The sequence below is a fragment of the Lynx canadensis genome, chromosome D2 (genome assembly GCF_007474595.2).
Source record: "Lynx canadensis isolate LIC74 chromosome D2, mLynCan4.pri.v2, whole genome shotgun sequence".
NCBI lineage: Eukaryota > Metazoa > Chordata > Mammalia > Carnivora > Felidae > Lynx > Lynx canadensis.
Window position 1 is genome coordinate 68,548,011 of NC_044313.2, and position 16,644 is coordinate 68,564,654.

Below are 16,644 nucleotides of genomic sequence, written 5' to 3' on the forward strand. Positions count from 1 at the left end.
GGGAGGGGCAGAGAGAGAGAGGGAGACACAGAATCTGAAGCAGGCTCCAGGCCCTGAGCTGTCAGCACAGAGTCTGACGCGGGGCTCAAACCCATGAACCTGAGCCGAAGTCGGATGCTCAACCACCTGAGCCACCCCTGTTAAGGTATCATTATTAAACAATACTTACAATATTAAACAACTGCTTCCTGTCAGCTGCTTCCACTCTCATTTAGCTAAGGTAGCGCAAAGGAACGAATCTAAGATGGCAAACAAAATGCAATGCCTAAACACTGGCTATTTAAAAATATTTCCAAGCCCCGCAGATCAATCTCCTAAAAAGATTTGACCCTGCAATGGTTAAGACAAACAACTCGAATGAGTTGAGTTACTCTGATGTTACTGTCATCTGTAATTTAATTTATGATAGAAATCTTACCTGAAAAGGTGGATTATACTGAGTGACTTCTACAGTTACTACATCAGACATTTGGTGGCCATTATCTTCTACTGTTATCAGAGAGTAATAGATGAGACATGGACTGTCCGCTGGGTGCCATGCAGCTGCCAAAATCAGGAGCCCATCACTAATCAATGAGAAAGAAAGATCTATAGCTCTTTGGAAAACAGCTTGTCTTCTCATATAGTTAAATATACATTGACCATATGACCTAGGAATCCCACTCCTAGATATTTACCCAAGACAAACAGAAACTTAAGTTCACACAAAAACCTGTGTGCCAATAGGCAGAGTAGCTTTATTCGTAACTGCCTAAAACTGGAAGCTCAAGATCCTTCAGCTGCTGAACTGATGAGCCCTGGTAATTCTACACAGTGTGCCAATACTCAGCAGTAAAAAGGAAGAAACTACTGAATGAATGTCAAATGCATTATGCCAGTCTCAAAAGGCTCTATACTATATAATCCCACTTATATGGCATTCTGAAAAAGGTAAAACTCCAGGGATTGAAAACACATCAATAGTTGCCAGGGGCTGAAAGAAGAGGAGGGGTTGATTACAAAGGGGCACAAAGGAATTTTTGGGGTGACGGAACTACTCCTCTTCTTGACTCTATCCCAAATGAGTGTGCATTTGTCAAAACTCATTGAATTATACACTAAAATGGGTGAATTTTACTGTATATAAAATAAGCTCAATAAATCTGACTTAAGAAAACATCAAATTGGGGCATCTGGGTGGGTCAGTCGGTTAAGCGTCCGACTTCCAGCTCAGGTCATGATCTCACGGTCTTTGAGTTCGAGCCCTGTGTCAGGCTTTGTGCTGACAGCTCAGAGCCTGGAGCCTGCTTCGGATTCTGTGTCTCCCTCTCTTTCTGCCCCTCCCCCGCTTACGCTGTCTCTCTCTCTCAAAAATAAACATTACAAAAAAATTTAAAAAAATATCAAATCATCAAATTCAGGGGTTGGCAAAGCATAACCCTCAAGCCTCACTGTGCCCAAGTGAGTTTTTATAAATGAAGTTTTACTGGAATACAGCCAGGTCCACCTATTTCTATACTGTCCATGGATGCTTTTGTGCTATCACTGATTGAGTACAGTAATTGCAGTGAAGGCCACAATGGCCCCCAAAGCCTAAAATAGCCAGTCTGGGGCCCTTCACAGAAAAGGTTGCCAAACCCTGGCCTAATCTGTTCTTTGAAGTTTACTTTGGTCCAGAAGAACATTTGGTTTTTAATAGTCAGTTACAGAAATCTCCATGTGAAGACAAACCTTTTCCTCTCTTAAAGCTTCTATGTTCCTCTCAAGTCTATCAAAATTGTTGCCCTCAAAAAGAATTAAATGGTCTCTACCCTTAACCCCTCTGGAACTTTGAGTAGTGTTAATTATTAGCCACTTCCATTCAAGTCTCAGAAATATTAACAGGGTGGTAAGCGCCCTCTACTGACAACTAAAAACAAGAAACGGAGGGTGGGGAGGGGGGTGGGGAACCAAACGTAAAAACCAAGAAAGTGGGAGCCAGGGACTCAGTGACACACCACTCCAAACCAAGCAGTCCTAACGTGGCTCTTACTCCTTTTCCACTGTTTTCTTCACCCAATTCCTGAACCTTTATCACTTCTACTTGGACTCTTGAAAGAAATCTAAAAATATTGGTCCAAATTTGTAACATACGGGCAATGACCTGGAGAGCTAATACAGGTCACAGAAGAATGTTACGCATAAAAAGGAACTAATGGATTAACGACCCAAATGTGAGACCTGAAATCATAAAACTCCTAAAAGAAAACAGGCAGTAATCTCTCGGGCAGCAGCTTTAGCAACATATTTATGAGTATGCCTCTTCAGGGAAGGGAAACAAAAGCAAAATAAAGTTATTGAGGCTACAACAAAATAAAAAGCTTTTGCATGATAAAAGAAATGATCAACAAAACAAAAAGGCAACTCACTGAATGGAATTTTGCAAATAATATATCGGATAAAGGGTCAATACCTAAAATATGTGGAGACATACAACTCAACACCAAAAACCCAAAAACCCAATTTAAAAATGGGTAGAGGGCCTGAATAGACATTTTTAAAAATGTTTATTATTTATTTTTGAGGAAGACACAGTGTGGGAGGGAGAGAGGCAGAGAGAGAGGGAGACACAGAATCCGAAGCAGGCTCTAGGCTCCAAGCTTTCAGCACAGAGCCCAACACAGGGCTCGAACCCATGAACCATGAGATCATGACGTGAGCCAAAGTTGGATGCTTAACCAACTGAGCCACCCAAGTGCCCCTGAATAGACATTTTTCTAAAGAAGACATACAGATGGCCAACAGCCATATAAAAAGATGCTCAACATTAGTAATCATCAGGGAAATGCATATCAAAACCACAATGAGATAACACCTTACACCTATCAGAATGGCTAAAATCAAAAAGACAAGCATTAACAAGTGTTGGTGAGGATGTGGAGAAAAAGGAGCCCTCAAACTCTGTTGGTGGGAATGCAAACCTGGTGCAGCCACTATGGAAAATAGTATAGAAGTTTCCTGAAAAATTAAAAATTGAAATACTATATGATCCAATAATTCCACTATTGCGTATTTATCCAAACAAAACGAAACCCTAATTCAAAAAATATATGCACCGCTATGTTTATTTTACTTTGAGACAGAGAGAGAGAGAGAGAGCAAGCAGGGGAGGGGCAGAGAGAAAGGAGGACAAAGGATCTGAAGCGGGCTCTGTGCTGACAGCAGCGAGCCCGATGTGGGGCTCGAACCCACGAACCGTGAGATCATGACCTAAGCCAAAGTCGGATGCTTAACTGACTGAGCCACCTAGGCGCCCCACCCCTATGTTTAATTCAGCATTGTTTACAACAGCTGAGATATGGAATCAACCCCAGTGCCCATTAACAAATGAATGGATAAAGAAGACGGAATATTACCCAGCCATAAAAAAGAATGAGATCCTGCCATCTGTGACAACATGAATGGAACTAGAGGGTATCATGCTAAGTGAAATAAGTCAGACACAGAAAGACAAATACCATACAATTTCACTTACATGTGGAATCTTAAAAACAAAACAAATGAACAAAAACAAAAGAAGACTCCCCAGAAGGGAGGTGGGTGAGGGAATGGGTGAAATAAAGTGGGCTAAGAAGTACAAACTTTCAGTTATACGATAAACAAGTCACAGAGATGAAAAGTATTGCCAAAACACAACACGAAAAAGGAACCGAGTGAGCTCCTGGAGAATGCAGTCTTAAAAATACCAAGGACGGAGGTACAGTTGGTTACACCGATGATAAGACTCTACGTTGAAGTTACTTTAAAGACTGCATCAGGGCACCTCAGTGGTTCAGTCAGTTAAGTGTCGAACTCTTGGTTTCTGCTCATGTCATGATCTCACAGTTTGTGAGTTCGAGCCCCGTGTTGGGCTCTGCACTGACAGTGTGGAACCTGCTTGGGATTCTCTCTTTCCCTCTCTCACCACCTCTCCTTCTCTCTAAAAATTAACATTAAAAAATAAATAAATAAAAATAAAATAAAGACTACATCGAGTGATAAGGAGCGCCCACCGAGTCATGGAGACACATCTAACAGAATTCCTTAGAGAGTGGTGCTAGGCTAGGTTTGACATCTTTAGAAAAACACTGTCACATTCTAAAAAACATGAAGCTGTTTTAGGTAGTAGAGACGACAGAACAATAGATAATGAAAATTTTGCAAACCAGCAAAAATTTAACAAATTTTTATGTGAGTATATACATAATACATTTATGATTTAAAAAATCCAACTTCATATCTAGAATGAAGCTATCTGAGGGGCACCTAGGTGGCTCAGTCAGTTAAGCGTCCGACTTTGGCTGAAATCATGATCTTGTGGTTCGGTTCATGAGTTTGAGCCCCACGCTGGGCTCTGGGCTGACAGCTCAGGGCCTGGAGCCTGCTTTGATTCTGTGTCTCCCTCTCTCTGCTACTCTCCCACTCGCATTCTGTGTCTCTCTCTCTCAAAGATAAACATTAAAAAAAAAAATTAAAATGAATGGAATGGAATGGAATGGAATGAAATGAAATGAAGCTATCTGAGGGGAGCCTAGGTGGCTCAATCAGTTAAGGGTCCGACTTCGGCTCAGGTCATGATCTCATGGTTTGTGAGTTCGAGCGCCGCACTGGGCTCTGTGCTGACAGCTCAGAGCCTGGAGCCTGTTACAGATTCTGTGTCTCCCTCTCTCTCTGCCCCTCCCCAACTTGTGCCTCTCTCTCAAAAATAAATTAGCTTAAAAAATATAAAATAAATAAAATAAAATAAAATAAAATAAAATAAATAAAATAAAATGAATCTGAGTTGTGTCAGTAATAATCTAGTAAAAGAACTTATAAGCCTGCTCACTGAAAATATAAGCCTTGGTTGCAAACCTGGCCAAAATGAGCAACAGATCAAGGAGCATCCATAAGCATTGGGAAGGCAAACACTATTCTTTTTTTTTTTTTTTTTTAAGTTTTTTTGATGTTTTTATTTATTTTTGAGAGAGAAAAAGAGAGCGTGAGCGGGGGAGGGGCAGAGAGAGGGACACAGAATCCGAAGCAGGCTCCAGGCTCTGAGCTGTCAGCACAGAGCCCGACAGGGGGCTCGAACTCACAAACCGTGAGATCATGACCTGAGCCGAAGTCAGACACTTAACCGACTGAGCCACCCAGGTGCCTCAACAAACACTATTCTTAAGTGAAGAAACATATGCAGACACGGACACTCCATATGGATCACTAGAGGGTCCAGAAGGAGAACAAGAGCCGTGTCTTGCAAACCCCACAAGCATCTTGTTAGCATGACAAAAATGGGGGAAAGGAGCTTGGGGTTTGGCCCAGTACAGCAATTCCTAAGTATGTTTCTCTTTTCTGTTTTCAGCCCACGTCTCCATTCTGAAAAGTGTATGTGGAAAAATGTCTGCATCGTATGCCCACGTGGGTTGCGTCCTACCAGCAGTTCTAAATCTCTGAAAGTCTGGTAAAGATAAAGGAAAACAGATAAACTATATTTAATTAAACCATACATGAGAATTCAGTATATACTATTGTTTATACCTCTTTAATAGTTTATATAAGGTTTTCAGAAACTATAAAGAAGGATCTTACTGACATTCTCAAGAGCCTGAGAGAGAAAAATGATACAGCAAAACTATAATGTCCTTCCAAGAAATAAGAATTTGTTCTACTAAATTAAATTACCCTAAAACACATAAAAACTGCCTTTAACTTCTGGTAAATTGTGTTTTGAAGGATTCCAAGTCATACACTGGCACTGATTACGAACTTTCTCATGGAAGCCATGTTACGAATGATTTTTAAGTTCCATATGACCTTTGGTATTAAAACTAAGTAAGACAGGATATATTAACTTTATCAGACTAACCTGGGATCTTAAGCACCACTTAGAGCCTTGTTTCTAAGAGGAAATTCACTGGGACTATAAACTCTGAGTTCTAACGTGTATTGCCAAGACAAAACCTCACCCCACCTTCCTTTCTCCAATACAGCCACAAACACAGGCTTACTAAAGCAAAAGATGTGGACAAGTATGCCTGGTATCTCCACTGAGAAGAGAAGGAGGACAGCACGGAGCACCCACAGCAGCAGGGAGGGCATTTCTTAGCACGAAGAAAGAGAAGCTCCAGCCATGAGAGCAGGAAAGATGAGTCTTGAACTAGGGCAGGCAAGTAATATAAGAACACACAGCTGAAGGCTGAGAACTGCCTACATTTGTCAAATGAACCAGCATCTCTAGATAAAGAACATAAAATCATTGAGTGAGGTATAACAGTATGAAAGGATTAGCATTAGAAGAACAAATAGCAAGACTGCTCATCATTTTATAATAAACATTATTTTCCCAAACAACAATCTATATTCTTTATGAGACAAACTAACTGCTTACCAGTTCTGCTTCAAATCCAAGTACCGAATGTTGACCCCTTCTTTAATAGCTTCGTAGTTACTCTCAGATCCCTATGTGAAAACATCAATAACGTAAGTTCCTGGAGTGTAAGGATTTCTTTTCAACTTTGTATTCCCAGCACCTACTAAAATAATTTGAACTACGGTTCAAATAGTTATTAAATAAAAATAATGGATGCATTTTAAAAATTATTAGGTAAATCATTGAGTTCCACCATTTCTAGAGATTGAATGCGCCCTCTCTGTTTATCTGATGGCTAAAAACAGTGCATTGCAATGTCATCTAAATAATGAGAGAAACTAGCATTCTCATATAACCATAAATGTGAATTACAGAAATGAATATTATTGTTCCTTACCCAAATAGCATCAGTAATGTTTTCCTTCAGAGCTCTGTTTATATCCCAACTATGTGCTTGTTTTTCTGAAGAATCATCTAATTCCCATTTACCGATGTTTGAACTTGTCAGGCTATAAAAACTTGCTCTGTCTCTATCCCAAAGGACACTTGAAAGCTGTATGGGGAGAAGAAAAAGGTTAAGTTTATAGATTTTTTTTAGTTCTAATGTTAATGAACTATTTTTCTGAAATCTGAATTTTATATATTTTGTGAGTATTCTATTAGTAATCTTAGCAGAATTCCTCATTTAGGATTCAAAGAAAGGAGTGATCCTAAAATGGACCTTGAAAGCCAGGTCAGATTTTCATAGGCAGAAATATAAAAGCAGACAGCCCACAAAGAGCACAGTTGGGAGTTAGGAAAGTTATAAGGTCTTTCAAAGAGCAACCAGTAGTCCTGTTACATTGGAAATAATGCTCAATGTTACAAGTAGAAATAATGCTCAAATGAAACATGAGGGACACATGGCAGAGAGTCGGGAATATGAGTTTGTAAACCTAGTAAGCAAGGGAGATATTCTCAATGGCTTTTGAACTCAAGAGCTGTGTTACAGGAAAGTGAATGTGGCAGGGATGTGTATAGTTAGTTACATGTAGGCAGATTATTTTGCCTTTTCAAGTATACACTTGGTTATGAAGTACGTGTTTTTTTGTTTTTTTTTTAAGGTGGGCACACGACTGTTTTGAGCTGAAGCCCTAATTTTCTCCGTTTCTCTTGTCACCATGATTCTGGCCACTAATGGGTAAGGAGGCTGATGGTGAGTGAACGGAACTGGCACCAAGAGCTTAGGGGAAATTTAGCAAGAGTATAGATTAGGGCATAACAATGGAAGCAGAAGACAGGGATGAAAATGAGACATGACAGAAATCAAATCTACAGTACCTGGTAAGTAAGAAGGAGACAGAGACACACACACACACACACACACACACACACACACACACACACACACACAATCAAGGTTTATACCTGAGTCACTGAAAAAACAGGGTCATGGACAGAAATAAACAGGTCAAAAGAGAAGTAAGTTTTATATACACTTTTGGTGTAGAAAATGGGAGAGAAAAAGGAATATGGGCCATTTGTTTTCAGACAGGTCAGGTTTTAGGTTCAAAGAGCATCAAGAAAGCAGATGATGAGAGCAACCTGGAATTAGAAGGAAAGAGCACAGTAGAAAGAAAATGTGCTTTCCATTCTAACGTGCCCGGGCACGGAGTCATTCCATAACCTCAGGCAGTTTACATGACATCCCTGAGGCCGTATTCTCACTGGCAAACTGGGGAGAAAGCTCTCTACCTCATAGGTGATTGTAACTGTTACTTGAGATAACGAATACAGAGCACCCAGCAGAGGGTACATGCTCCATAAGTGTGAGCTCCCATCCGCCTCCCTTCACTAGTCCAGAGCCTGAGGCACAAGCCCAACCAACAGACCCAGATTTGAGGCATCCACACAAACAGCTGCAGTAATGGGAGTGAACACACTTTTGGTTAAGTCTAAAAAGCAAAACTGGTCCTTAAGCACATTTATAATTTTACAAAACAGTTTTAATTCGAAGATTCAAAAGAATCCATATGATTTATTTAAGAATATTACAGTTACACAGTGTGAGAGGGTTAGTATGGCATCTCATTTGATCACAATAAATATGCATCATTGAAAAGATCAAAGGTTTTATTTCATATACACTAGTGTTCATACGGAGGCAATATCAACTTCGTAGGAAACTTCCAACTTAATGATTTCATGAAGAAACAGGCTCATAAAACGTCATTTCGTCAACTTACGATGAGATCAGTACTTGGAGATAAAATTCCCAAAAGAGAAGAAACCTTCCGACCAATTCCTGAAAGCATGCCTTGTCCTTGAGGCAGGATATGTTGATGAATCTTTCCTAAACTTTCAGGTATCAGTCGAATCAGCTGGCTTCCCGATGAGGACAAAATAAAACTTTCTCCCTATGAACAAATATTGTGAAATTCGTTAAGTAAGCTTCTATAACTAAGATGAAGAACATTAACAAAAAATGCTTTGATGCAGAGATAAATGATCTAGCATCTCCCTTAAAACAGATTTAAAAGAATAAAAAAAGAAAACTTTATTAAAATGATTTACTTATGAATCCATTCACATAATACTACTAATTCTACATAGGAAACCTTCAGTTGCAATTCTGTTTTTTTCATTGAGTGTCTGAATTCTGATTTAAAAAAATTTTTTTTTTCAACGTTTATTTATTTTTGGGACAGAGAGAGACAGAGCATGAACGGGCGAGGGGCAGAGAGAGAGGGAGACACAGAATCGGAAACAGGCTCCAGGCTCTGAGCCATCAGCCCAGAGCCCGACGCGGGGCTCGAACTCACGGACCGCGAGATCGTGACCTGGCTGAAGTCGGACGCTTAACCGACTGCGCCACCCAGGCGCCCCCTGATTTTTAAATTACAGGTTCATCACATTATAGGTTCAACAAATCAAGTACCACATTTTATTCTTTGGTCGACCTACAGAGTGTATTTTAGCAAACCAGACTTCATAACGTCTAAGGGCTTCAAAGTCACCATCAGAAAATATTTCTGAAAGAAATGAATACCACTGGCTACTATCCGATACTGGTATTTCAGAGTCCTAGGAGAAGGGCCTTCCTTTGTCCAACTGTTCAAATCCTAGACCCTTACATTCTTCTCTTGGCTCCTGAATTCCTCTCTGGCCTGAATGGTCTATTCAAAACCCTGTATTTTTAGTTGTTCACATCTCACTTCCAAGTCAAATTACAGCTTTCCAATACATATAAAAGAATATCTATTGTATACCTGCACTGCTGTTAGGAAACTGTAAGTCTTATCACCTCCTAAATCCACGAAGGTCTCTGTGTAGATGTCTTCACTGGCAAGGCTTGGCCAATAGCGGATGGATCCTTCTCTGGTGGCAACCATGACAGCCACAGCCTTGAAACAAGATCATAACACTCAGCAATCACAGTAAAAAGAAGGACCCTAAAGCTAGCAATTTGGTGACACTGATAAAAAGAAAACAGGGCAATTTATTATTTAATAGAAATTAGGGGGAAAAAAACCACCTCTTTTTTTGTATTTTAAAAATTATCACACTATAAAATTGACTTTCTTTTCCTTTTGTTGTGCAGTTCTATAAATTTTAACACACGCAAAGATCCACGTAACTACCACCACAATAAGAATACAGCACAGTTCCATTAACACCCAAAACTCCCTAGTGCTATCTATCCCTTTATGATCAGACCTTTCCCCTATCCTAACCCTGGCAACCACTATTTCCATCATCACAGTTTCATCTTTCTGAGAATGTCCAGCAAATGAAACCATACAGAATGTAACCTTTAAGCACTAGTTGATCTCACTCAGCATGTCTCTGAGATACATCCAGGTTGTCACTTGTATCAAGAGTTCATTCCTTTTTACTGCTGAGTACTATTCCATTCTATGGATGAAACCATTCGTTTATTCATTCACTCGCTAAAGGACATTTGGGTTGTTTCCACCTTTGGCTACCATAAATAATGTGATATGAATACTGTAACATTCATGTACTGTTTTTCGTGTAAACGTAAGTTTTAATTTCTCTGAGGTAAACAGCCAAGAATGGAATTGTTGGGTCAAAACAGCAAGTGTATTTTAACTACTAGAAAGTGAAAGTCAAGTAGCTGTACCATTTTGCATTCCCACCAGCAATGTACAATTTCCAGTTGCTCTACATCCTTGTCAGCACTTGCCAGTTCAAGTACTTTGTATTTCAGCCACTGTAATAGGCAGTACTGTGATACCTCACTCTAGTTTTGATTTGCATTTCTCTAATGACTAATGACGTGAACATCTCTGTGACATCCTTACATCCTCTTTGATAAAGTGTCTGTTCAAGTCCTGTGCCCTGTTTTTTAATTGGGTTGTTTGTTTTCTTATTAAGCTTTCAGAATTTGTTTTACATTCTAGATATAAGTCCTCTGTTGGATATATAACTTGGAAAGATTCTCTCCCAGTCTGTAGCTTGTCTCTTCATTTTCTTGTCAGTGTCTCTGACACCAAGTTTCTAATTTTGATGAAGTCCGACTTATCTATTTTTTTCTTTTATGAATCATGCTTTCGGTGATTTCCCAAAACTCTTTGTCTAACGCCACGTCATGATGATTTTCTCCTGTTTTCTTCTAAACATTTTACATCTAGACCTATGATCCATTTTGAGTTAACCTTTGTATATGGTATGAGGTGTTTTTTTGTTTTGTTTTTTGCATAAGGATGCCCAATGGTCCCAGCACCATTTACTGCAAAGACTACCCTGACTTCACTGAATTGCTACTGCAGCTCTGTTAAAGACCAAAGGGGCACCTCTTTGTTGATCTGTATCTGCGCTCCCTATTCCGTTCAGTTGCCCTTAGGTGTCTACCTCTTTGCCAATACTAGTATCTTGATTCCTGTAGCTTTACAGTTATGTCACTGAATCAACTTGGATAATGTTGATTGGATAATTCCTCCAATGTTACAACTTCCCTTATTTAAATTAAAAAAAAAAAATACACACACACACACACACACACACACACATCAAGCATTTAAGTCACCTACCTGAGTAGAATGTGCTTCACCTGAGGTAGCAGAATAAGAGAGAGCCACCAAGTCAGCACTCCAGTGGAAGTCACTTGGTGGCAGCTGAAGCTCTTTGCAAACAGATAACTAAAGAACAAACCCAAACAAAAAAAAAATCTTTCACATCAAATCCGATTCTTTGCATATGCACCCCGACTTCACGATTTCCCTTCCCTGTACATTTCAGAATCTGAGTCATTGCTGGAAATACCATTCTACAAACGTACTTTTTTCTCACATCTTTTTGATCAGGTTTTCATCAGGCCCTTCAGTCATTTTACAACAAAATATTTTAAGAGATATAGAATCAGAAAAACTTAAGAGCTAGACCAGACTCTGAACATCAACTAGCCCAGTATCTTTCTAGACTAAAAAAAGTCTGCAAGACTTAAGAGAAGTCATACTTCCCTTAAAGAAGTATGTAGGCTTCCTATGGAATTTTCCCAGTCTAGTCTTGATTTATTTGACATCTAAAATCAGCATGACTACAGAGCAATTAATTATACCAAGGTGTCTAGAAAATATTTCTTAGCCTCAGCCAAATTATCAGGCTCCTTCTGCTAACTCTTCATGGCCCCCAGAACTTTCCCTCACCTATGCTCTTAACTACCAATACTATCTTCTAGGCAGAAGTACAGAGGCCAGCAGACATGAAGAGTTTAAGTAAGCAAGAATCCCCAGGTCCAACAGAACAATGGCCCAGTAACAGTGACCAGTGAGTGGTTGCAAGAGAGTATGCCTCATCTGGAACAGACAGGAAAATAGGTTGCTGAGGATAAGTTCCTAGAAACGCAAATGATAACCCCATGTGAGAAACCGACAACTGAAAGTTAAACTAGCAATTGCTAAAATTGGCATCATTTTTTTCCCATTAAACACCATTCAGTAGATTCAGTGAATCATAGTCCTATCTTAGAAATATATAACCTCAGGGGCGCCTGGGTGGCTCAGTCAGTTAGGCATCCGACTCTTGATATCAGCGCAGATCATGACACCAGGGTCATGGGACTGAGCCCAGCATCAATCACGTGGGATTGAGCTCAGCACTCAGCATGGAGCCTGCTTAAGATTCTCCCTCACTCTCTCTCTCAAAAGAAAAAAATTAAAAAAAGAAATAAGCTCAGTTCATTAGCTAATGTGGGCAGCATTTATTCTTAAACTTCATTAGGCAGACCGGTATGGCATTCATAACACTCACTAAAAATTTTAATAACACGGATCCTATTTAAAATTATGAAAGGGGAGCAACTTTTTTTCCCAACATAAAAATGTGAATGTATGCTCTGTAATTCATACCACTACGAAAATGCAAATCTAATGAGTAAATTCAGATCGTGTCCTCCAACAACTCTAAAAATTTACAGTAAAAATTAAGAGCCAACTGGTAATCCTTTCCTCTTCTTCTAGCTCTCTCAAGAGCCATTACCTTAGTAATAGGTGACAGAGCAATCTTCCAAATAATGAGTTTCTCTTTGCAGACCAGACAAGCCCATCCACCTTCATCTATGTGAACAGTCAGCTGATCATCAACTAAAAAAAAAAAAGTACATAACTTACATATTTAACCTCAAAGAACGAGTAAGAAAAACCATAACAAAAAAAAAAGACACAGAAAAGAAAAACTGTTAAAATTCCTTATACCAAGATCTTCTTTATGGATACATTCTTTATTAAAAAAAAAAAGTAATTACCACAGATAAAAAAGATTCATTCATATCAAAAAAATGCCCTTGAGTAATTCAAGAGTTAGAGTTATTAATATCCAAAACAAGAGAGCCATTTAACTTTGATAACCACTTTAAGAAATGTATCTGAAGGCAAAGGTATATTTTGGCCTTAGGTTTACTATCTTTTAATATTGGCCATAAACAAGTATCTTACTTTCTACAATATTTAGTAACATTCATAATTTTATTTTGATACAGCAATGCAAATAATAATCTCTCTCATTAAATATATAAAGAATTTCAAGAAAAAATTATTCCTTCAAAAGAACATGAGTTTCAAATACCTTCTTTAAAAGTTTGATAAATCACTTCATTATACGTAGACATCAAGGGTTGCATTCCATAGTAAGTGACAAAACTAAATTAGTATATTGCTGTCATACTGGTGGTGGTAAACCTCAGTTAAGTGTGTTAGCCCTGGAAACTTAATTAATTTGAGCTCTGCTCTTTGCCTAAAGCAGGGTAGAAGGGCAAAATAAAAGGCATCAATAATCTACAAGCTAAAATACTAAATCATGCCTAGGCTAAGTGTGGGCTTTTGCTGAATGAGAATATCTGTTCAATATTTTCATTTCCTGAAAGCAATATAGCAGCTCCAAATACTCTACTGGTAAACCTGTGAGGTCCCTGACTTAACACACAGCACTTGGTAGGTTTCCATATTCGGAAAAGTTCTTCAAGTTTACACACCCTTAAGTTTACACATCCTGATTTTGAGGGACTCTCTCCTCTGAGGCTGTGTACTATTTGTTATAAACAGTCTGGTGGCATGAACCAGGAGTATGTTAAAAGGCTTAAATACTATTTGAGCTGAAATTTTTAGAGGACTAAAGAAAAATATAATACATGCTATATATAATTAAAACAAGAAAAGTACATGATGGAGGTTACAGTGGAAGTTTAGTTGTCTGAAAACCTCTGTACCTGGGTTCCCAAGGACTCACAGGCAAGATACGTAGTTCAAGTTGATGAGAAATATTGCTTCTAGAATGGAGTACTTTAAACTTATTTGACCATCATTCACAATATGAAATATATTTTATATCATGATGCGTTCACACGTAATTTAAGTAAAACACACAAAACTTATGTAACATTATGACATAAAATGCACTCTGATGTTTTGCTTTCAATTTTTTTAAGTGCTGGCCATGAACCACTAAACTGATTTCAGTCACTACCTACAGTTTGAAAAACAACGTTCCAAAAAAATCACAGAAATCTAGAATTGAATCATAAATAAAAATGACTTGGGCAGATCATGGAGGATGCTGTGAACTTTGTTCTGCCAGTCACCCAACCCCTTATCCTTACTGTTGCCTTTCTGACGCTTGCGTGACTGCATCTTCCAAACTCCCACTCTAATTCTCTGCCAACAGAATCTTCTGAAGGTACTTTACACTGATAACATAAATGTGTACATATAGCCTCTGGGATACTACAAAGGATCCAGAAATGGAGGTAAGACTTGATCTTATAATAACGTTATTATACCCATACTCATAACATGACGGAGTGGTCTTTTAAGCTAAGCTTCACACTCGCAATCAAATTTTGAAATTGGACTGAGTTTTGCATATGCAGTGTTTACAGCCATTGAAGAAGTAATCTGTGCTAAAAATGAACTCATTCTGCTTCTCAAATTATTATATTTTGCAATTCACGGAAAACCAAATGTTACCTGTTTCTACCCCATTTAAGTGAAGGTATACCAGAAAAAGCACAAATTTCAATCTCGGACCCGGGGACAGGCTTCATTTTGAATTGCTAATATAGGCAAATGGAAATGACACTCACCTTCAGCCAATGTTAGGGCTTCCATTACTTTAACAGGGAGAGAAGATCCAAATGTTTTCACATCATAGTTCATAGACTCAGTTACACAGTGGTGTGGCAGTATTCGTGTAGGTGTTCCTCTAAAGAAAAGAGACCATACAACTTGCATCATATTTAAAATTTTCCGTTATGCTTACTTTTATGTACTATTTTCATATAAAGAAAAGATCTTTGATAAACAAGAAAAAAAATGAGCTGTAGCAGTAAAAGGAAACTCTGGCTCATGTGTACTGTGTAAATATATTTTACATTAAAAAAAGACTGACAGGATATAGGAAAATTTGGCTTCTGACTCTTATGCTCTAGTAATCAGATGTGTGCTCCGTTCACTTAAACTCTTTATATAACTGTATCCTTCGCTATGTAATACAAAGGTTGGACTAGATCAGCATTTTCCAAATTGTGGGTCATTGTGAGGGTCTCAATTAACATTTCTGAAAAATAAAATAGAATATAAACTAGAATTTATCCTACACCGTGGCCAAAAAGTTTTACAAACATTGGATTAGATTATCTTTTAGCTCTCATCAGCTCTGGAATTTTTTTTTTTAATGTTTATTTATTTTTGAGAGAGAGAGAGAGAGAGAGAGAGAGAGAGAGAGAGAGGCAGAGCACAAGTGGGGGAGGGCAGGGAGAGAGGGAGACACAGAATCCAAAGCAGGCTCCAAGCTCCGAGCTGTCAGCACAGAGCCTGACGCAGGGCTTGAACTCACAGACCATGACATCCTGACCTGAGCCGAAGTCGGATGCTTAACCACCTGAGCCACCCAGGTGCCCCTAGAATTTTTTTAATTGAAGTATAACTGACACACAACGTTACTTTAGTTTCAGATGTACAACATGGTGATTCGAAACTATGCTATGCTCACAAGGACAGTTACCATCTGTCACCACGCAACCCTATTACAGTACTGTTGACTATATTCCCTAGGCTGTACTTTTCATCACCATTATTTACCCATTTCCTAACTGGAAGCCTGTACCTCTCACTCCCCTTCACCCATTTGGCCCTCATCAGCTCTAGGATTACATGAAATCTACCAGATTTCTATAACTAAGAAATTAAATAGGGTCATGAGTATCTGCTGTTACCTGTTCTTTAAGAGCAGATACAGTGTAGAAATTAGATCTTTTCACCTTGTCAACATTCAAAAAATAATGTAAAGTTACCAGTATAAAATTTATTCCATCTCTTAACATGAGGATTAAGTGATCTTTGTTTCTTGAGAGTATTACAACAAAGATTTTTCTTTAAATGATCACTGGAAAGTAAAAAGAGATTTGAAACAAAACGCATTAAATAAAGTACAGCTTTACTTTTCTCAAAGGTAGTAAAAAAAAAACACTGACAAGATCACCACTTTGAATTTTTTTTTTTTCAACGTTTATTTATTTTTGGGACAGAGAGAGACAGAGCATGAACGGGGGAGGGGCAGAGAGAGAGGGAGACACAGAATCGGAATCGGAAACAGGCTCCAGGCTCTGAGCCATCAGCCCAGAGCCCGACGCGGGGCTCGAACTCACGGACCGCGAGATCGTGACCTGGCTGAAGTCGGACGCTTAACCGACTGCGCCACCCAGGCGCCCCAAGATCACCACTTTGAAGAGCACTTTCGAGATGTAAAAGTCAAAGATGCAGTGAATTCTTTAAAAATCATGTCTCCGGGCGCCTGGGTGG

General features: G+C 38.9%; 1 protein-coding gene across 1 annotated transcript in view; it reads right to left on the minus strand.

Moving 5' to 3' along the window:
* NUP133 (nucleoporin 133) overlaps positions 1-16,644 on the minus strand; it is a 56,381-nt gene that overhangs the window by 38,242 nt on the left and 1,495 nt on the right. Inside the window, exons 2-9 of the mRNA XM_030334659.2 lie at positions 14,928-15,046; positions 12,830-12,933; positions 11,383-11,490; positions 9,598-9,732; positions 8,575-8,745; positions 6,747-6,902; positions 6,368-6,438; positions 419-566 (exon numbers count right to left, since the gene is read on the minus strand). Of these exons, the coding sequence (XP_030190519.1) occupies positions 419-566; positions 6,368-6,438; positions 6,747-6,902; positions 8,575-8,745; positions 9,598-9,732; positions 11,383-11,490; positions 12,830-12,933; positions 14,928-15,046 (1,012 nt within the window). The remainder of the gene's footprint in view (positions 1-418; positions 567-6,367; positions 6,439-6,746; positions 6,903-8,574; positions 8,746-9,597; positions 9,733-11,382; positions 11,491-12,829; positions 12,934-14,927; positions 15,047-16,644) is intronic.